Raw genomic sequence first — 22,153 nt, 5'->3', positions numbered from 1 at the left:
TGCCATATTGCAGGCACTAGGCTATGTACTTTATATGCATTATCTCATGTGATTCTCTCCTTCCACCATAGACACTATTATTATCCCCATTTAATTGATGAGGAAACTGAGGCCTAGTGAGGTGAAGCAACTTGCCCAGTGTCTTATTCAGTTAGTGGTAGATTATAATTTCCAAAAATGGTCACAGCAATATTTCTGGCCCCATATGCCTTTCCAGAACCTTGTCGCTATCCATCAAGAAGCAGAACCTTTTTCCTTCTCCCTCTGAACTTGGGCAGGACCCTGTGACTGCCTCAATGAATAGGAGATGGGGGAAGTGACACTATGTAACTTCCAAAACTGGTCATGAAAGGTGATACAACTTCCACCTGCCTCTCTCTCACAGGGCTTGGCCTTGGAAGCCAGCCACCATGCTGTGAGGAAGCCCAAACCAATCACATGGAGAGGCCCAGGCTGCAACCAGCATCAACTGCCATGCGTGTGAGTGAGGGAGCCTTCAGATGATCCAGCCCCTGGCCTTCAAGTCTCCCAGCTGAGGCCCCAGACAAGGAGGAGCAGAGATAAGCCATCGTCACTGATGTGCTCTGTCTGAATTCCTGACCCACAGCATACAACTGGGAAGTTCAGGTGTAGTTTGACTTTGGACAAGGCTGGATCCAGGGGCTCAGATAATACCAACAAGACTCAGAATCCCGGCATTCCTCAGCTTTGCCTTCTCCATGTTGTCTTCATTTTCCAGCTGCTCTTGGGGTCCCCTGGTAACCTCTGGTTCCCCATATCAAGTGATGTTTTTGAAATTCATCCACGTTGTAGCAGGTATCAGTACTTCATTCCTTTTCATGGCTGAATACTAGTCCATCATAGGGATAGACCACATTTTGTTTACCCATTCATCAGTTGACATGTCTCCTTAAATTTTACACTCTAGACACTTTGTTTGCCTCATCTTAGCCCTGGGAGGTGATTCCAGGAAGTAGTAAAGTCTAAAATGGGTATTTCTAATGGGCAGGTGGCTTCTCCTCCAATCACTGACTCAGAAACCCTGGTTCCTGACATCCCATGGCGCCACCATCTCTGTCACGCTGTGTAAGAGCTCTGCTGAGTCTTTAATTAAGTGTGTCAGTGGAAAGCAAACTCTGCACAAAAACATAGACAAACACTTATCCAGACTACCTGGAAGGAAAACAAGTATAAATTCTTTGCAAGTTTTAATTATAGTTTTAGAATGCAGTTTCATATTTTAAAATATATCCAGTAACTCATGGTTAATAAGAATTATTCAGTAGCTCTTTTGGGGGCTTTTAAAATGACACACATCTGTAATTAGCACAACTTCTAATATACAAATGGTAGCTGCTGACAAACTTAAACATGAAGATCTTTCCATTTTGGAAAGCTAAATATATCCCCCCTCTGTTTTCTCCACTTCACCCCACCCTTGAACTGAATTTATAAAGTTCTATTGAACAAATTTAACCAATAGTATTTGTACTAGCTATCTTTTGCTGTGTAACAAATTATCCCCAAAACGTAGTGGCTTAAAACCACAAACATTTATTATCTCGAACATTTTCAGAGGGGCAGGAGTCCAGGAGTGCCTTAGCTTGATAGTTCTGGCTCCAGTTCTCTCACAAGTTTGCGGTCAGGATGGTAGTTGGGGCTGTGGTCTCATCTGAAGTCTCATTTGGACAGAAAGGTCTGCTTCCAAGCTTACTTACAAGGCTGTTGGCAGGAAGCCTCCATTCCTAATCACATGGACCCCTCCATATGGCCGCTTGATACAGCCTCACAACATGGCATCTGGCTTCCCACAGACAGGTGATCCAAGAGAGAGAACAGGCAGGAAACTCCAGTGCCTTTTATGAGCCAGTCTAGGAAATTACATACTGTACATTTCACCAAATTCCATTCATTAGAAGTGAGCATACTCACTATACTATACTTAGACTATACTAAGTCTAGCATACTCTCAAGGGGAGGGGAATTAAGCACCATCTCTGGAATGGAAGAGTGTCGAAGAATTCATGGACATATTTTAAACCCACCACATTAACATATTACAAGCTTTCTTTAATAATTTTCTGATGAAAGATGATATGGAACCTAGGATATCTTGTACATAAGCCACAGGCAGTGCAGGTAGGATCCCTGCTCCGGGCCCTGAGATGCAGGGGCCCCCATGCTTTGGAGTGGCTTCCTCAAGGTGGCTTAAAACCCTGTCTGGTGGCTGGGACTGGCCGGGGCAGAAGTACCATTTGAGTGAGGTCCTGGTCTGGACCAGGACCCACATGGGCCCTGATCCTTATTTTTCCTTTTTGAAGGTGCTCTCTCTTACCCTTTACCCTATGTATAGGGTCAGACAGATGCCCTGATGAGCTCTGGTACTTATACCTATAGGGCTGTCCCAGAGCTCTGTGGCCACTTCTGGGCTGGGGCGTGGGGCTGGCAAGTAGATCGCTCCTGCTGACTGGTGTGGCATTTCTTTCATAAGATCTTATGAGACTGGGGCATCAGAATGGTGGTGACAGCCTGATTTTGACTGACTCTCACTCATGTTTTTTATAGGCCAAGTTCAAGGCTCTAGGCCTGAACATTCAGTGCCAGCCGTTGGGCTTGAGTTGCATGTGTATCAGCTCTCACCATGACTATTCCAACAGTGGGACTACCTCCAGTCTAGGGCACCTAAAGGTGAAGAGGTGGTGGCAGGTGCCTTTACCTTGTATGGCACCCAGGGCCGTCATTCCCTCCACAAGCTCTGCACCAGGTGTCAAGCAGTCCTCTGGGCCATGTCCACTTCCTGCAGGGACTTTCAAGACCATTGCTCCACAACTCCAATGGGGTCTCTTGGCTCATCAATGTGGTGACATCATGCTCCCCAGGTCGGTCTCAAGCCATGCCAGATGAAGAATGGACATTCTTTGTACAATTGGGACTTCTGCCATGGGCACCTTTCTTTCCTCCCCCCTGGTGGTGGTGAGTGGAAGGCAGGGGCGCAGTCAAGCTTGCAATAGATCTCATTCTAGGATGCACTGATTATTGTTCAAAGAGTTCAGGAGAAGACGTGGTTAGAAGTTATCTTGTTCTACCTTTATGCTATAAAATTCCAAACAGAAAATTTAACATGACCAGAAAATGAAGTATTATTCACATTTCCCCACATCCTCTGTGTAAGGCTTGCTTTTGTGGTTCCTATCAACAAAACACAGTAACTTCTGTACGAGGAGTCACTGGAAGCCAGTATTTATGGGCAGGCCAATGGATGATGCAATGTCCCAAGTAAGATGTAACCAGCATTAAATAAATGGTATTAGGGAACTGCGGAGGCAAGAGATCTATATTTTTCCAGTACAAACAGGTTCTAAAGAGCCATGGCATTGTGAGTAATAATGGCGTTGCTACCTTCTTGTGGTGGAAGATGAAATTAGCCAGGAATGGCACTGTGAGATAATAGAAAATATATATTGTTTCTGCCCCGATTCCTGACACAGAGCTCCTGAAACCCTTGTAAATTCATACGTGATAAGAGCAATAGCAGCATCCTTTATTTTACTGAGGTGGCTCTGGGTGGGCTCCTGGATGGTCACCAGAAAGACCAAGCCATGATTAGAAACTCGGAGTTTTCCCCATCCTCCAGAGAGGGGAGAGGGTTGGAAATGTAGTTAACGATCAATCATGCCTACGTGAGGAAGCCTCCATAAAATCCCAATAGCATGGAGCTCCAGGAGCTTCCGGGTGGGTGAACACATCCACACGCCAGGAGGGTGATGCACCCCAACTCCACAGGGACAGAAGCTCCTGCACTAGGGACCCTCCCAGACTTCACCCTATGTATCTCTTCATCTGGCTGTTCATCTGCATCCTTTATCATGTCCTTTAATAAACTGGTAAATGTAAGTATTTCCCTGAGTTCTGTGAGTTGCTCTAGCAAATTAACCTGAAGAGGAGGTTGTGGGAACCTCCAAGTTTCAACCAAATCAGACAGAATTTGTGGGTAACCTGGGGACCTACTACTTGCAGCTGGCATCTGAAGTGGGGTGAGGGGCAGTCTTGTGGGCCTGAGCCCTTAACCTGTGAGATCTGATGTGCTCTCCAGGTAGACAGTGTTAGAACTGAGTTCAATTGTAGGACACCCAGCTGATGTCACAGAGAATTGCTTGGTGTGGGGAAAAAACCCCACACATCTGGTGTCAGAGGTGTTGTGAGTGTTCTGTGTGAGTAGTAAAGGAGACACATTGGAAAGAGAAACACAAAAGGAGGTGGAAAACTTGGTTTTTCCCTACATGGGAGGTGAAAAATGGTTGTTTTTCCTTTTTAGGCATATTTGACAATAAAGAACATAAGGAGATGGTTCCTGGACCTAAGAGGAAGAGATGGAGCCTGGACACACAAGGATTATTCAGGTGTATTGACTGGACAATAAACGAATACATAAATACCTCTTCTCTATACTTTTTTCTAAATCTTCATCAATAAATCATAATACTTCATATGGATCCATGATTTTAGTACATTTTTATTCAAATTATTCATATAGACAGAGGCCTTGCAAAAAATATTTGTCTGTGGTCCCACACACCTTATTTTTTAAATTTATTTTATTTTTAAAATTTATATTTATTTATTTGTTTGTTTATTTATTTATTTTTGGCTGGGTTGGGTGTTCGTTGCTGCGCGCAGGCTTTCTCTAGTTGCGGCGAGCGGGGGCTACTCTTCGTTGCGGTGCGCGGGCTTCTCACTGCGGTGGCTTCTCTTGTTGTGGAGCACGGGCTCTAGGCACACGGGCTTCAGTAATTGTGGCACGCGGGCTCAGTAGTTGTGGCTCGAGGGCTCTAGAGCGCAGGCTCAGTAGTTGTGGCGCATGGGCTTAGCTGCTCCTCGGCAGGTGGGATCTTTCCGGATCAGGGATCAAACCCGTGTCCCCTGCACTGGCAGTCAGATTCCTAACCACTTCGCCACCAGGGAAGCCCCACACACCTTAGAGGCAGCCTCTAAGATGGTCCCCAATGACCCCCGCCTCCTGGTGCTCATGCCCTTGTGTCATCTCTTCCCCTGGAGTGTGGCCTGGATTTACAGAGTCACTTCTAACAAATAGAATAAGGCAGAAATGATGGAACATCACCTCAGGTTAGTTTATAAAAAGACTGCAGCTTCTGTCTTAGGTGCACTCTCTCTCACTTGCTGGTGCTCTCTCTCTCTCTCTTTTTCCCCTCCCTCAACTGGAGCCCAGCTAATATATAAAGAAGTCCAGGCTATCCTGTGAGGGCCACATGGAGGAGAGAGGCCCTGGAGGGGCTAGCTGCAAAAGGTACAGACTAACAAACCAGATACCCTGTGGTCAGATCATAAAGGCAAATCCCCAATCATTGCTGCCATCGATGGGCAATAACTTGGTTACAAAAAGCCGAAAACATTTAACACACAGCTGGGCAGGCAGTGTGGCCTGGCCTCGGCTATCTATTTTTCTTTATTTGACCCCCTGCAAGGAGCAGGGTGACATGAAGTAAAATTTTCTTCTTCCTGCACTTTTGTTATTGACTGCTGCTGGAATAGCCCTTCTAAAACTCACACTTATCTCTTTGCTGTCCTGCTCAAGAAGCCACAGTGGCTCCCTCCTTGCTGTTATCACATGGATCCCACTGATCATTTCCTCAGCTTCCGAGTCAGTCAGTCATCTGTCCAAATATGCATTGAGGCCATGGCACTGTGTGTCACAATCATCAAAAGCAAGGCCAGAGGTGACCTCTGCTCTGAGGCTGCACCACTGGATGGATTTTAGGGGTCGCTGGGAATGCTGGTTTCCTGAGGGCAGAGGTTTTACCTGTTTTGTTCCCTGTTAAATCCTGGCACTGTGCCTGGCACACTGTAGAGGCTCAGGCAATATATGTCAGAAGAATGAATGAACTGACTCCCCAACTCTCAACTGGGTCTGGAGGAAACTGAGGCACAGAGTGGCGAGGTGACTGGCTCAGGACCATGGATTAAAAAACTCGGTCCCCAGTTGCTCACCCAGTGGCCAGCCATTTCTTTCCCAGCCCCTCTCCTCAGGCCTCTCCTGGCAGTGGTAGATGCGGATGTGCACCACCCAGACCCTCTTTCAAGGAAGCACTGGCTGCAGCTGTCAGCTTGGCAGGGTGGGCCTCCGCTGCTGAGAGCCACCTCCCTGAGGTCAAGCCCTGCCCGGGCCAGCCCACATCTGGTGACCCAGCGAGGCTGAGACGCGAAGCCCAGCATTTCCTCCCAACAGGGGGCGCTCTGATGAGCAGACCACTGCGCCACCAGGGAAGTCCCTGTTTTTTGTTTTTATAACTTGAGGGTTTCTTGTGGTTCAGTAATAGAGCAGTGCACATCTTTTTTAGTCAGACGAGGCTGTGAGGTAGAATTTGACCATCAGTGACTTCTTCTTTTGAATAAGCACCTGAAAATGGACCTTGTGGGAGGTGGACGCTCATAGATGCAGAGAGCAGATTGGTGGTTGCCAGAGGTATGGTGGGGGGAGTGTGAAATGGGTGAAGGGAGTTAAAAGGTACAAACTTCCAGTTATAAAATAAATAAGTCATGGGGATTTAATGTACAGCGTGGCAACTATAATAATACTGCAATATTATAGTAATACTGTTAATAATTCTGTATTGCATATTTGAAAGTAAATCTTTCTTTAAAAATATTTATGTATTTATTTGGCTGTGCCAGGTCTTAGTTGCAGCATGTTGGATCTAGTTCCCTGACCAGGGATCAAACCCAGGCCCCCTGCATTGGGAGTGCAGAGTCTTAGCCACTGGACCACCAGGGAAGTCCCCTGAAAGCAAATCTTAAAAGTTCTCATCACAAGAAAAAAAAACTGTAACTATATATGGTGATGAATGTTAACAAGACCTATTGTGGTGATCATTTCACAATTTATACAAATATCAAATCATTATATTTTATTATATTTACACCTGAAACTAATATAATATAGTACGTCAAGTATACCTCAATTTAAATTTTTAAAAAAATTTTTCAGCTGTGCTGCGCGGCATGCGGGATCTTAGTTCCCTGACCAGGGATGAACCCGTGCCCCTGCAGTGGAAGCGTGGAGTCCTAACCACTGGACCGCCAGGGAATTCCCTAAAAAACAATTTTTTTTAAAAAACACGGACCTAGGGTTGTCAAGATCTAATAGGTACGTTAAACATTGTACCTGTGGCCACTCATATTCACTGCAAGAGAGAACACCCAAGGCCATGAGAGTATCCCTCTTTGAGTCCAGGATAGGAAAACAAGTAGACCACTTCCTCTATTTTGCTGCATTTTCCACTAAACCTAATTTATAAGCCTATTTCATATTTTTAATGTCTGGTGTGAAGACTGCTCAACTTGATCCAACCATATGGATAAGTTGGCAAGGATTCAATTGGCTGTCTTCTATTTCTTTAGCTAAAGGTCTGGTCTCTGTTATATGGACTATAGAAATTCATGACTGTTATATTTTCAATGTTGATCATGCCCTGGATCAATAAAAAGGGTCCTTTTTAACTGCTTAATGCTTTTTTCCTTAATTTTATCTTGAATTTATATTGCAACTACTGTTTTCTCTGTCTTTACTTTTCTCATACAGTTTTACTCATTGTTTAAAGCAATCTTCCTGAATCATTTTGATTTAGACATTATTTGGTTGATTTTTGAATTTTTACTCAAACTGCATGCCCTTGTCACTTAATGTATGGACTTTAATCCATTAATGTTTATTGTCAGAAAGTGAAATTCCGTGTTGTTTTATGTTTTCGGTATTTTTTTTTTAAATTTAGTGGGAGATTTTTGAATGAAATTGATATGAGCTAAAGTCTTTTTTTTTTTAATTATTAGCACCTTTAATTATTATTTATTTATTTATTTATTTTGGCTGTGTTGGGTCTTCGTTTCTGTGCGAGGGCTTCCTCTACTTGCGGCAAGCGGGGGCCACTCCTCATCGCAGTGCGTGGGCCTCTCACTGTCGCGGCCTCTCCCGTTGCGGAGCACAGGCTCCAGACTCGCAGGCTCAGTAGTTGTGGCTCACAGGCCCAGTTGCTCCGCGGCATGTGGGATCTTCCCAGACCAGGGCTCGAACCCGTGTCCCCTGCATTAGCAGGCAGATTCTCAACCACTGCGCCACCAGGGAAGCCCGTTTTCGGTATTTTTAATGCCTTCTTGGTATTTCCTTAGTGGTCTACCTTTTGTTATGGAGTCATTTTTCATTCTTTTTCAAGTGATTTGAAAGTTCTCTTTCCTGTCTTTAATTCAACTTGATTATCATTAAGTTTTTTTTTAAAAAACTTAGTTGAATCTACATTTATCTAATTATCCGCAGCAGAAATGAAAGAATATCTATTCATTTCTTCTCTCCCTTGTGAATGGAGTGTGAACACTCCTATGGTCATAAGACAAGTGTCTGAACACTTAGGGTAATAGACAGGGATGTGGAGTCCCATGAGTCCTGTGCAGAGCACTTTGAAAACAGGTCAAACAGACTGGGTATAGACACTCCTGGTGTAACACAGACTGTGGTATGAACACTTCAGGAGTCATACAGACTAGGGTGTCGACATGCCTCATGTCACAAAGACTAGAATGTGGACACTCTTGCATACATATGTACTAGGGTAGGGACCTCCTGCAGTCACACAGATTGGGGTGTAGACACTTTGGGGGTCATACAGACTGGAGTTTGGACACATGTGGTCATGCAGACTAGGTCGTGGAGACTCCTTGGCTCACACAGAGTCAGGTATGGATCATGGGAGTGTCTGTGTTCCAGCCTGTGACTCCACTAGAATCTACATTTATCTCTGTGAACAGTTTGGTCCACATTGCAATCTCCCACCCCATTATATCTGACTGTAATCTGTATTTCACCAGTAGTGACCACTTTGAAGTCCTTATAAGTTCAGTAGTTTTCATCCCCTATATTTGAATTCAGACAAGAAGGCCATTAATGCCAGAGTATTTTCCATAAGCCCAGGTTTGAAGTCTTAACCAAAGGGGCACAGATGGTGAAAGACTTAACAATGGTCCAAGTTCAAGGTCAGAAGATAGGGCATGGATAATGGACTAGTTACATGCTAGGGTCTGTGCTCTAAAAGAGTACTGATGGTGAAATTACTAACCTTGTTTAAGGTCAGGCCAGAGGGGCAATAACAGTGCTAGCCTTATCCGAGGCCCCAGTGGAAGGCAACACTGCCAGAGGGGAACTGACAGTGGAAGAATTAACAGGGACTGTGGTTCAAAGTCAGATAAGGGGAGCATTGATGGTAGAAGAGTTTACACACAGGGTTCAATAACAGACGAGAAAATCACTGATGGTGGAATAAAGAGACCCAAATTTGGGGTTATGTAAGAGGGGCCGGGATTTTTTTAATTAGTTAACAATCGTTCTGTTTGATTATCTAGACAGAGAGATGTTGATGTTAGAATACTTAGCAAATGATTGAACTCAGACTAGAGGGGCATTAAGAGTTAACAGAGGCCCTGGTTTAGGGTCAGACCAGAGAAACAGAGATGGAGACAACTGAATAAATATCTGGGTTTGAGCTAGGTCAAGAGAGGAACAGATTCTAGAATAGTTAACAGAGCCCGGGGTTTGAGTTCAGATTCCAGGAGCACTGATGTTGGAAGAAATAACTGTACAAGTTCAATGACAGACTCACAGGCTACTGGTAACAGAACAGTTATCAGAGGATCAGGTTTGAGGCCAAATCACGGGGGAGTTAATGGTGGTATATTTAACAGAGGTTTGAGGATAGGCCTGGAGAGGAGGGATTTAAATGGCTGTGTTGGATAATTAGACCAGTAGATCATTGAATTTGGAAGAGTAAACATCAGACAGATGGGAGAGCAAGGATAGTGGAAGAGCTTTGATAAGGAAGCAGGATGACATTGAAGGTGGAATGACAATAAAAGAGACCCTGGTTTGAGAATAGACCAGCAGGACATTGATGTTGCAGCAGTTAATAGTGGACCAGGTCTGAGGTCAGACCAATGGAGCACTGTGGCTTAAGAGTTAAAATGGCCTGGGTTCAAAGTCAGATCAGAAAGGATTGAAGGTTGAATAGTTAAAAAGAAGCCTAGGTACAACAGTGTAGGAGTCTTGGATGAAGAATTAATAAGAGGTCTGGGTTTGATTTGAGACTAGAGGGGCCTTTCAATTAGAATATGAAATGAAGGCCTGGGTTCAAGGTCATGCCAAAGGAGCAGTGACGGGAGGATACTTAACAGAGACCTTGTTTTTATGGCAGACCAGAAGGGCACTGATGGTGGAATTATTAATAGAGGAGGTCAAACCAGAGAGACTGGCATCTTGGAATAGTTCAAAATCAGATTGGAGGCTCCCTGACTTCAGACTATACTACAAAGCTACAGTAATCAAGACACTATGGTACTGGCACAAAAACAGAAATACAGATCAATGGAACAGGATAGAAAACCCACAGATAAACCCATGCACATATGGTCACCTTATCTTTGATAAAGGAGGCAAGCATATACAGTGGAGAAAAGACAGCCTCTTCAATAAGTGGTGCTGGGAAAATTGGACAGGTACATGTAAAAGTATGAAATTAGAACACTCCCTGACACCATGCACAAAAATAAACTCAAAATGGATTAAAGACCTAAATGTAAGACCAGACACTATCAAACTCTTAGAGGAAAACATAGGCAGAACACTCTATGACATAAATCACAGCAAGATCCTTTTTGATCCACCCCCTAGAGAAATGGAAATAAAAACAAAAATAAACAAATGGGACCTAATGAAACTTAAAAGCTTTTGCACAGCAAAGGAAACCATAAACAAGATGAAAAGACAACCCTCAGAATGGGAGAAAATATTTGCAAATGAAGCAACTGACAAAGGATTAATCTCCAAAATTTACAAGCAGCTCACGTAGCTCAATATCAAAAAAACAAACAACCCAGAGGGGGGGAAAAAAAACCCAATCCAAAAATGGGCAGAAGACCTAAATAGACATTCCTCCAAAGAAGATATACAGATTGCCAACAAACACATGAAAGAATGCTCAACATCACTAACCATTAGAGAAATGCAAATCAAAACTATAATGAGGTATCATCTCACACCGGTCAGAATGGCCATCATCAAAAACTTTACAAACAATAAATGCTGGAGAGGGTGTGGAGAAAAGGGGACCCTCTTGCACTGTTGGTGGGAATGTAAATTGATACAGCCACTATGGAGAACAGTATGGAGGTTCCTTAATAAACTACAAATAGAACTACCATATGACCCAGCAATCCCACTACTAGGCATATAACCTGAGAAAACCATAATTCAACAAGAGTCATGTACCACAATGTTCACTGCAGCTCTATTTACAATAGCCAGGACATGGAAGCAACCTAAGTGTCCACTGACAGATGAATGGATAAAGAAGATGTGGCACATATATACAACGGAATATTACTCAGCCATAAAAAGAAACAAAATTGAGTTATTTGTAGTGAGGTGGATGGACCTAGAGTCTGTCATACAGAGTGAAGTAAGTCAGAAAGAGAAAAACAAATACAGTATGCTAACACATATATATGGAATCTAAGAAAAAAAAAAGGTTATGAAGAACCTAGGGGTAAGACAGGAATAAAGACACAGACCTACTAGAGAATGGACTTGAGGATATGGGGAGGGGGAAGGGTAAGCTGTGACAAAGTGAGAGAGTGGCATGGACATATATACACTACCAAACATAAAATAGCTAGCTAGTGGGAAGCAGCCGCATAGCACAGGGAGATCAGCTCGGTGGTTTGTGACCACCTAGAGGGGTGGGATAGGGAGGGTGGGAGGGAGGGAGACGCAAGAGGGAAGAGATATGGGAACATATGTATATGTATAACTGATTCACTTTGTTATAAAGCAGAAACTAACACACAATTGTAAAGCAATTATACTCCAATGAAGATGCTAAAAAAAAAAGATAAGAATAAGTCCAAAATAATTATTAAATAAACATACTACTGTTCTCTACTTTTTCAATAAAATTTAAGATTTAAAAAAAAAATCTACATACAACAAATGCTGGAGAGGGTGTGGAGAAAAGGGAACCCTCTTGCACTGTTGGTGGGAATGTAAATTGATACAGCCACTATGGAGAACAGCATGGAGGTTCCTTAAAAACCTAAAAATAGAACTACCATACGACTCAGCAATCCCACTACTGGGCATATACCCTGAGAAAACCATAATTCAAAAAGTCATGTACCACAGTGTTCACTGCAGCACTATTTAGAATCGCCAGGACATGGAAGCAACCTAAGTGTCCATCGACAGATGAATAGATAAAGATGTGGCACATATATACAATGGAATATTATTCAGCCATAAAAAGAAACGAAACTGAATTATCTGTAGTGAGGTGGATGGACCTAGAGTCTGTCGTACAGAGTGAAGTAAGTCAGAAAAAGAAAAATAAATACCGTATGCTAACACATATATATGGAACCTAAAAAAAAAGTTGTTCTGATGAACCTAGGGGCAGGACAGGAATAAAGATGCAGAACTAGAGAATGGACTTGAGGACACGGGGAGGGGGAAGGGTAAGCTGGGATGAAGTGAGAGAGTAGCATTGACATATACACACTACCAAATGTAAAAGAGATAGCTAGTGGGAAGCAGCCGCATAGCACAGGGAGATCAGCTTGATGCTTTATGATGACCTAGAGAGGGTGGAAGGGAGGTTCAAGAGGGAGGGGATATGGGGATATATGTATATGTATAGCTGATTCACTTTGTTATAAAGCAGAAACTAACACACCATTGTAAAGCAATTATACTCTGATAAAGATGTTAAAAAAAAACCCAAAAAACAAAAAAAAACCCCATATGATCCAGCAATCCCATTCCTGGGCATATATCCGGAGAAAAAACCATAATTTGAAAAGATACATGCACCCCCAATGTTCACTGCAGCACTATTTACAATAGCCAAGACACGGAAGCAACTTAAATGTCCACTGACAGATGAATGGATAAAGAGGATGTGGTACATATATACAATGGAGTATTACTCAGCCATAAAAAAAGAATGAAATAATGCCATTTGCAGCAACATGGATGGACCTAGAGATTACCATACTAAGTGAAGTAAGTCAGACAGACAAATATCATATGATATCACTTGTATGAGGAATCTAAAACAATGATACAAATGAACTTATTTACAAAACAGAAACAGACTCACAGACTTAGAAAACAAGCATATGGTTACCAAAGGGGAAAGGTGGGAGGGAGGGATAAATTAGGAGTTTGGGATTAACATATACACACTTCTATACATAAAAAAGACAATCAACAAGGACCTAATGTAATACTCCAATATAAAATAAAAATTAAAGAAAAATAAATTTCACACTGTCAGGAACATCTTCCCTGATCATGACACCAAAAAGAGCCTAACCCTCCCCTCACTCCTGCACTCTATCCCCTGCCCTTTTTCCTCACAACACTCAGCTTTAGCTGACCTATTATACATTTTTGTCTATTATCTGCCTGCCTCCACTAGAATGTAAGCCCCACGAGGGCAGCCATTCCTGTCAGTTTAAGTCACAGCTTGTACCCTCAGTGCCTAGAACAGGTCCCGGCACACAGTAGGCGCTCCACAATGTCTGTCCAAAGCATGACTGTATAAAACACTTGAAGTGGTGCCTCTGACATGGCAGACGTTCATAAACGGTTGCTGAATGAATCCATCAATGAATCAATGCATGAAGGCATGAATGAGGAGGTGAACCCCATCCCATCTTGGGTCCTAGAGCTGCCCTCTCCCCCATCCCACCCCCAGAAGACCTGGGAGCCAGCCATCGGCACAACCACAGGAACTTTATTTACAAACACAAGGCTGGGGCCGGAGGCGGGTGGGAAGGTGGACAGGGGCAAGGCTGGAAGTCTCCTACTTCTGCTCCCGCCTCCAGACGATGACCATGCCGCTAGCGTCGCTGGAAGCCAGCAGGCTCTCATCGCAGTTGAAGCTGACATCCAGCACGGGCGCGCTGTGGCCCTGCAGCTTGTTGACGGCGGCCTTGGCTGCCCGCTCCACGTCAAAGAAATGCACGCACATGTCCTCGCTACCCGTCACTGCCCAGATGAGAGAAGACCATTAGGAGGTGCTGCAGGAGGCAGCGGGGTGCCCTGCGTGTGAAGTCTCTGAGGCGTCTGAGGTGTTGAGGGATTTATGTCCAAGGTGTGAGGTCGTGGGGCTGGGGGCTCTGGGGTGGACCATCCCTAGATGCAAGGTCACCTAGCTGTTTTGGCTCTGCGTCCAGAGTGTGAGTTCTCTGAGCTCTTTGTTGGCGGCGGGGAGGGGTCTGTGTCTTAGGCTGTGAGGTTTCTGGGCTGTTTGGGGGTCTGTGTTCAAAGTGTGAGGTTGCTGGGGCGGGAGAGTTCTCGAGGCCCAGGAAGTCAGGGCATTAGGATGTCGTGATAGCTGAGCCAGATCAGCACCAGCCCTGGTCCCTGTCCCTCCCTGGCCATCCAGACACCCCGACCCCCTGGGACTCACCCACACAGGCCCCCTGGCGGAAGGACATGAGGGGGCAGAAAATGCTGCGCACGGGGTGCGAGCTCTGCTCAATGGGGAAGCTTCTCTTCAGCTGCAGGGTCCCCTCGTTGTCCACCACCCTGAGAGGAGGAAGAGAGTGGGTCAGGGGGCAGCCTCAGCCCCAGAGGGGGACGAACGGTGGGCCAGTCTGTGTCCCCACCCCTGCACCTGAGGTCTTTTCAAGGTTCATGAAATCCAGTTTTGAGACGACTGCATAAACCTATAAAGCACGGGCTGGTGTATGAGTTAGTGACAGTTTGGAAACTGTATCTGTTGATACAAATGGGGAGCCTCTGTTGTTTAATTCACTAGTTTCTTTTCCTAAGGGTCCCTAAGAGATCCTGATTTAGGACGGGCACAAAGAGAGGGAATGACTGACCAAACTACAGCACCCCTGCACCATGGAATACCACATGGCCATTCAAAGGAATGAACCCGAGCTACTGCAGGGAGCCTGGGGCATTTCCACAGGCAGTTTGGTGAGAAAAGCATTCCAGCGTGCAGCCCAGGCTGAGAACTGCATTTAGATGACAGACATAAGTGAGTGGGGATAGTAAAACTCCCAGCTTCAAAAAAAAAACAAAAACAAAAAAAGAAAGGAAGGAAGGGAAAGCAGGCCACTGCTCTAAGGGGACTCTAGTCTATTTTATGGCTCAGTTTGCTCATCTGTAAAATGGACATGATTACGGCACCCACCTCACAGGGTTGCTGTGAGGATTAAATGAGGGGATATGTATAAGGTACTTTGAACAGGGCCTAGCCCAGCAACTGCTACACACATGGTAGCTACTGCTATTACTATTACTGCTCCTATTGCATTACTGCTCCTATTGATGTCACCATTATCATATTATTACTATTATTAGGAGACCGGACCTCCCCCCTCAATGAAGTTAAGCTCCATGGCTTAGTCTGCTGGGGAGACAGGGCTCTCGTACCAGTCTGACAGAGGCGGCAGGCCCCCCACCTCCAGGCGGCCCAGAGAGGAGACCCACCTGTAGAGCAGCAGCTTGTTGAGGCAAGCATTGATGAGCAGCGAGGGGTCCCGGGCCTCGCGGCTGACCCAGGAGCGGGCGGAGATGCTGGTCACGGGGCTGCCCTCATGCACCACCAGACGCTTGGCTTTGGTCAGCTTCCCTGTGGCAGCAGAGGGAGGGGAGGCAGCGGTGAGGGCTGGGGCTATGCACCAGAAGGGTGAGAGTGTGAGCAGCCGGATGCAGGCCTAGGGTCTGCCTACCTGTGGCCATGTCGAAGAGGAAGGAGAAAACACTGCCACGGTCATCACCCGCCCAGAGCAGCCGGCCAGGGGCATCAAAGGACAGAGCGAGGACACGGCCTGTCAGCTTGCTGGAACCACCCTTCACTTTCTTGCCCGTGGAGATGTTCATGACGTGCACGTTGTGCTTGGCATTCCCCACCTGTGGGTGAGACCCGCACACCATCACCCTGCTCCCAGCCAGTCCCTCCTTGAATCTGACCACAGCGGGGCTGCTGTCGATGGGACTGGCTGATCCCTACTGGACTCTCATCACAGCGAGGGTGGGCCGGCAGACTGGAAGGTGACTCAGGCCGGTAATCCTCCCCAGCCAGTCCCTCTTGCAATCTGACCAGAAGAGACAGCTGCTCCCAGAACTAAAGGGGCCTGCCTGGTCCTTCCTGGAGCCTTGACTATACTAGGGCGGCGGCTGCTGCTACAGCTGAAAGGATCCCAGAGCACGGGCTCACTGGGCCAGCTCCCCCTACTCCCCGCTCAGGACCAGGCCAGACTTTTCATTTCCTTCCCCTGCCCTCTGACTCTCTATCCGGGTCGGACCACCGTGACGCTGCCACTGAGATGAAACAAGGTTTCCGACTAGTAATCCTGCTCCCCAACCAGCAGCCCCTGCAGTTGGAAAACGGTAGGACTACTCCTGATGGGACCGTGACCCTACCCCCAGACCGCCCCCCATCCCCGGAGTCTACCACAGTGAGGCCATCCCAGACCAAGAACCACGTCCCCAGTTCTGCCCCGTTTCCCTCTGAGTCTGGCCAGAGGAGGACAGAGGCGATGGACTAGAGGGGACCCCCTTATCCCGACTCCCTGCGACAGCCCTCCTGGCCCGGCATCCCGCCCTTGGCAAGGGGGTGCTCTGGAGCCTGACCACAGTGAGGTTGTTGTTGACCGGCTGGAAGGTGCAGCAGAGCAGTTCGGCGCTGTCGGGGTCAGGGATCTCCCGGATGCAGCGGCCGTCCTCAGAGGCCCAGATGCGCATGGTGGCATCAAGCGAGGTGGACACGAGGATGTCGTTGGAGAGGGACCAGGCGAAGTCGGAGACCCCGCGGGTGTGGCCCCGCAGCACTCGGAGCACGGTGGGCGGGGCGGGCACCAGCTGGCACAGCGAAATGCTGCCATCAAGCGAGCAGCAGGCCAGGCGGTGCCGGTCATCATTGGCGAAGCGCACCCTGGGGACTGCAAGGCCAAGGAGCCATTTGTGAGAGCCGGCACGCTCACCGAATGCTTTCATTTACAGAAGGTTCTGACGTGTGAGCCAAGGGCCGGGACCCACTGCACCAGGCACAGTGGCCTCAGCAAAGGGCCTTTCCTTGGCTGAGAAAGAGAGTTGGAACCCCAGAAGGCCCTCTGCCCAAAGCTCCCTAAATCTTGGCAGGTACTTTATGGATTGCAAATGACTTCTGCAATGCGAAAAGCCTTCTACATCTCAGTAAGCGCTTTACAGTTACCAAGGTCTTGGCAGTTTGCAAAACCCACTCTGCCCTTTGCAAGGGGATTTCTCCGCAGCAAAGGTTTTAAGCTCGTTCAAGCGACTCATGACCCCAGAAGCCTTCTGCAAAGTGCTCTTTTAAGCTGCTGAGCCCCTTTATGGTAGACAAAGTAACCAAGACTTTGCAGATCACTTTGCAGAGGGCTTTTAGGTTTTGTGAAAGGTGTGATGAATAGCAATTCCTCCCTCAGAGGTGGGCCTGAGACTCTGCATTCCAAAAAAGGATGCACTGGGTGGTTGTCACCCAGTTGTTTGGGCAAATGCGTGGTGACGGGACCCACCATCCACTGGCTCACCTGCCTCATCCACGTGCTGGTCAAAAACATGGTACATGCCCGCAAAGGCGTAGTTCTCGCTCAGCGATGTGTCCCCGGCCATGGCTCGACTTGCTTCTGCCGCTGACGTGGGCACCACGCTGCCAGGGGGCCTAGGTCCCAACAGGAGTGAGGGGTGAGAGGAGGGAGGTACTAGCGTTTGGCCTGCCATTGCCCCGTGGCTCCTCTCCTCCTCACAAACCTTCAGCTGCCCCTGGTGCATACCTGTCCTCATAGACGGCACGGTTCATTTGTGCCTGCAGCTGGTAGGAGCCTCGGCTGACGGAGCGGCGGTGCCCACGGGCCCCCAGGGCCCGAGGGTCATCCTCGAAGTCCTGCAAACAGAGGGTCAGGGTAGGCACACCTTGCAAACAGCCCTCAAGAACCTATGGGATCTAGAGTCTTCAAAATATACCCAGAACCATGGGACTTCCCTGGTGGCCCAGTGGTTAAGACTCTGCACTTCCACTGCAGAGGGTGCAGGTTCGATCCCTGGTCGGGCAACTGAGATCCCGCATGCTGGAACCAGACCCCTTCTCACCCCTTCCACTGCCACCACTGTCACCTGGACTACTGTGGTGGCCTCTGCACTAGTTCCCCTGGTCTCACCCTTGCCCCTCTCAGCAAATACTTAACAAATGCTCTTTGAACACTTTTCCCCCAGAAAACCACTCAGCTTTGTCTCTTGCCTCATTCAAGTCTCAGCTCAATTGTCACCTCCTCAGAGACGCCTTCCCTGAGCATCCCCATTAAAAATAGCTTCTCTCTGTCCCCAACACCTGTCCTGTTTCATTCCCAAAGTCAGCTTTATTTTTCCATGTTAGCACTCCTCACTACAAGCCATGGTAGTTATTCACTTGTTTACCTGGTTTGCTACGTTTATTGACCTACTTATCTTGTTTATTGCCTGTTTATCAACCTATTTATCTTATTGTCTGTTGATTTATCTCATACGTTATCTCTTTTTGCCCTCTGCTCATCCTAAGAGCCAGGAACAGTGCCTGGAACATAGCAGGTGCTCGACAAGTCTGTTGAGTGAATATATATGGAGGCAGGTGGCGTGGGGAGGAGCTCACCTCCATGCGGTCAAGGGTAGTGCGGCTGCTGCGGACGATGCTGTTGCTATAGGCACGAGCACTTCCTGGCTCAGAGAGGGGCCCGTAGCGCTGGCCCAGCAGCTGCCCACGCAGCCTCAGGTACTGCCGACGCAATGCTGGAGGGTGCCCAGCCTTGGCATTCTCCCGCAGTAGCTGGCTGCGCCGTCGGATATATTGTGTCCGAAACTGTGGAAACGTTGGTGTGCGGTACGCATTGTACCTGCGATGGCAGGAGGCAAGGCGGGCAGCAGGCACAGGACAGAGGGAATCAATCAGCTCAGGGGATAGGGAAGGAGAATGAAGTGTGTGGCAGTGATAGGTCAGGATGGCAAGTGATCAGCAGTGGTGATGGGGGTCTCTCTGGTGTTGTGATAAGGGTGTGTCCACAGTAATAATGGGCATGGCAATGAGGGCAGTGTGGGCACAATGGAGGCAGTCTGCAGTTCTGCTGGAATTGGTATGGGGTGACTGAGTCAGTGTAGACAATAATAGGGGCCAATCTGACATGGTGACGGGGGTTACTGTGGGGCAATGGTGGGGGTCAGTATGGCGATTGGGTCAGACTGGGGAAGTGATAGTAAGAGAAGTCCGGGGGCAAAAGTGGGGAACAGGATGTCACCAGCATGGGCTCTATCACCCACCCCCAACAAAGGCTCCAATACCACAGACTCTGCGCATGCCCACATGTGACTGCATTATCCTAGCATGCTGTTTAACGACCCTCGCTTGCCAGTCATTCCCTATGGGCAAGCCCCACACCCTGCTACTGCGCATGCTCACCTCCAGCAAGCCCACTCAGCCGCGTAAGGCAAGTTCTCCGCCCAGCCTCACTTATCGCCATTGCGCATGCACCACAGTAACTTCCGCTCCCGCGAGCTTCGACCCCACGCCTCACCTCGCGTCTACTGCTAAGACCTGCTGCCACACCGCGGCCATTCCCCGGCCTCCTCTTCCGGCGCGTCCGCCCGCGGGAGCCTGCAGGACAAGGGCCTGGAATGTCAGCGTCTCAAGTGAAGAGATCTAGATCCGCCCCTTCCGCCAGGCGATCGTTGCCATAGACACCGACTCCCTCCAGTCCAGGATGTCACGAAATCCCACCCGGCTGTTAGCATGGTCACCACCCCAGTCCTGCCCTTCCCGGGCAGCGCCCGGATGATTCACAGCAGACCTGGCCCCGCCCCTCCCCGGTCACCATAGCAACGCCCCTCCTCCCGCCGCCTAGCAATCCTTGTTGGCATTCTCCACCCATCTTGCCCCCACCGCCCCCGCCTTCCCTTCTCGGGTCCAAGAGCAGGACCCGGGATCAGGGACCACCTCCGGGGCTGCCTCCCGCTCTTGAGGCTCCCGGGGCGGCCCTGAAACCAGTGTCACCCTTCTCTCCTGTCTCTCTCAAGCTCCAGCAAGATGGCCGCCTGCTGCCAGGAAGAACTGCCGAGCGCAGAACAAATCGATAGGAATCCTCCCCAGGGCGTGGGAGAACCACGCAGGCGCATTAAGGGACAGTAGCTTCTGGCACAAGGATGGAGGCTCCGCCCTTTTAAGTTCTCTCCAGCCTCAGTCCCTAATGGCATTTTTTTGTGTACACAAGAACAATGTCCAGGGACCACAGGGACAGGGGCGAGTATGCGAATCACTCACTGAAAATCAGAAATATGACTTTCAAAAACAAAAAAAAAAGAAACGAAAGGACTTTTTTTGAAAGAGCGGTATAAGCTGCTTTTTAGCAGCATAATCTTGGCCAAGCAAGATTTGAAGTGCAGAATAAAAAATAATCACACATGCAGAGGCCCCCAGAAAATTCTCCAGTTCCTAGGTGACTGATGGGCCTTCAGACACGCCCAGAGTAAGAAGAGTCCTTTCTGTGTGTCTGTGTTGGGGTGGGCGGCTTGGATACTCCCAAGGAGCTTGGTCTGGGCGTGAGTCTCTGAAGGCAGAAGATATAAATAGGTACAACAAGCTTTGGGGTTTGGATCCCAGGAGGCTATCTGAAATCATCCTTATTTCAACTCCAACAAGAAGCTGCATCTCTATTCATCTTAAGGTGATCAGGATATACAATGTACAAAGTTGGAACACAATGTTTAGTAGCTTCCTTTCGGATCTTGACTTTGACACAATTCTCATTATTGTTCAGATTATTGTATGTGTTATAAAAATAGTGTTATTTTCACACTGTTTTTTAAAATTTATTTTTAAAATAAATTTATTTATTTTTTTGGCTGCGTTGGGTCTTCGTTGCCGTGAGTGGGCTTTTCTCTAGTGGGCTTTTCTCTAGTTGCCGCGAGCGGGGCTACTCTTTGCTGTGGTGTGCGGGCTTCTCATTGCGGTGGCTTCTCTTTGTTGCAGAGCACAGGCTCTAGGCATGTGGGCTGCAGCAGCTGTGGCACGTGGGCTCAGTAGTTGTGGCTCGCGGGCTCTAGAGCGCAGGCACAGTAGTTGTGGCACACGGGCTTAGTCGCTCCGCAGCATGTCGGGTCTTCCTGGACCAGGGCTCAAACCCGTGTCCCCTGCATTGGCAGGCGGATTCTTAACCACTGCACCACCAGGGAAGTCCCCACACTATTTTTATAATACAGTAACCTGAACAGTATTTTTTAAAGCAACCTTAAATGAGACACAGCCAAAAACGTATTGCCCTTTGTATTCTAACAAAAATAGACTACACTGTACTGTACTGATGCAGCAACCTCCCTTGTCCATGTAACTAAGCTATGGGTGGTCTTTTCAGGATATTGAACACCCTTTTGTTTCATGATTGCTAAATAAACTTTGCACAAACGTGTAACCACTAACATTTATTGGACAATGTGCTGGATACTGTTTAAGGTGATTTACATGTATTATCCACTTAATCCTAATAACTGAATGTTGTGGGTCCATTACTATCCCCATCTTACAGATGAGGAAACCTGAAGCCCAGGAAGTTCAAGGGTGACATTTTGTTGAACTGGACCCCTATTTGTGACCAGCATTGGGTTTACAGCTGGCCCTTGAACAACACAGGTTTGAACTCTGCGGGTCCACTTACACACAGATTTTTTTCAATAAATATTACAGTATTACACCATCTGTGGTTGGTTGAATCCGCATATGCATAACCGTGGATATGGAGGACCAATTATGGGATTTGAGCATCTGTGGATTTTGGTATCCATGGCAGGTCCTAAAACCCATCGGCCACAGACACCGATGAACAACTGTATTTCCAAGTTCTTTTTTTTTTTTTTTTTGCCATAAAGGATGATACAATCAATGCCTTTCCCATTCACCGTGACCCTCCCAGGACAGAACCCCACCCCTTCACCCCACCATTCAGCTTCCAAAGAAACGTAGTGGGGGGACTTCCCTGGTGGTCCAGTGGTTAAGACTCCACACTCCCAATGCAGAGGGCCCGGGTTCGATCCCTGGTCAGGGAA

At 47.5% G+C, this 22,153-nt stretch overlaps 1 protein-coding gene across 3 annotated transcripts; it reads right to left on the bottom strand.

Moving 5' to 3' along the window:
* Window positions 1–13,827: 13,827 nt before the first annotated feature.
* Window positions 13,828–20,230, bottom strand: WDR13 (WD repeat domain 13). 3 transcript variants are annotated; one of them, XM_068533777.1, is made up of 10 exons: window positions 20,122–20,230; window positions 19,633–19,721; window positions 18,717–18,923; window positions 17,866–17,975; window positions 17,623–17,753; window positions 16,706–17,013; window positions 15,802–15,982; window positions 15,560–15,701; window positions 14,526–14,644; window positions 13,828–14,101 (listed from the first exon to the last, which is right to left on the bottom strand). In XM_068533777.1, the coding sequence occupies exons 1-10, from the start codon at window positions 20,228–20,230 to the stop codon at window positions 13,917–13,919; spliced, it is 1,581 nt and encodes a 526-aa protein (XP_068389878.1). In that variant the 3' UTR covers window positions 13,828–13,916. The 3 variants fall into 3 exon arrangements, with proteins under 3 accessions (XP_068389878.1, XP_068389877.1, XP_068389876.1); XM_068533776.1 differs by having other exon boundaries at window positions 18,717–18,957; window positions 19,633–19,712; window positions 20,109–20,178; XM_068533775.1 differs by having other exon boundaries at window positions 18,717–18,957; window positions 19,633–19,712; window positions 20,052–20,142.
* Window positions 20,231–22,153: the final 1,923 nt, after the last annotated feature.

The sequence above is a fragment of the Eschrichtius robustus genome, chromosome X (assembly GCF_028021215.1).
Source record: "Eschrichtius robustus isolate mEscRob2 chromosome X, mEscRob2.pri, whole genome shotgun sequence".
Taxonomy (NCBI): Eukaryota; Metazoa; Chordata; class Mammalia; order Artiodactyla; family Eschrichtiidae; genus Eschrichtius; species Eschrichtius robustus.
The sequence above is the reverse complement of the archived record's forward strand: the minus strand, read 5'-3'. Positions and strand labels throughout refer to the sequence as shown.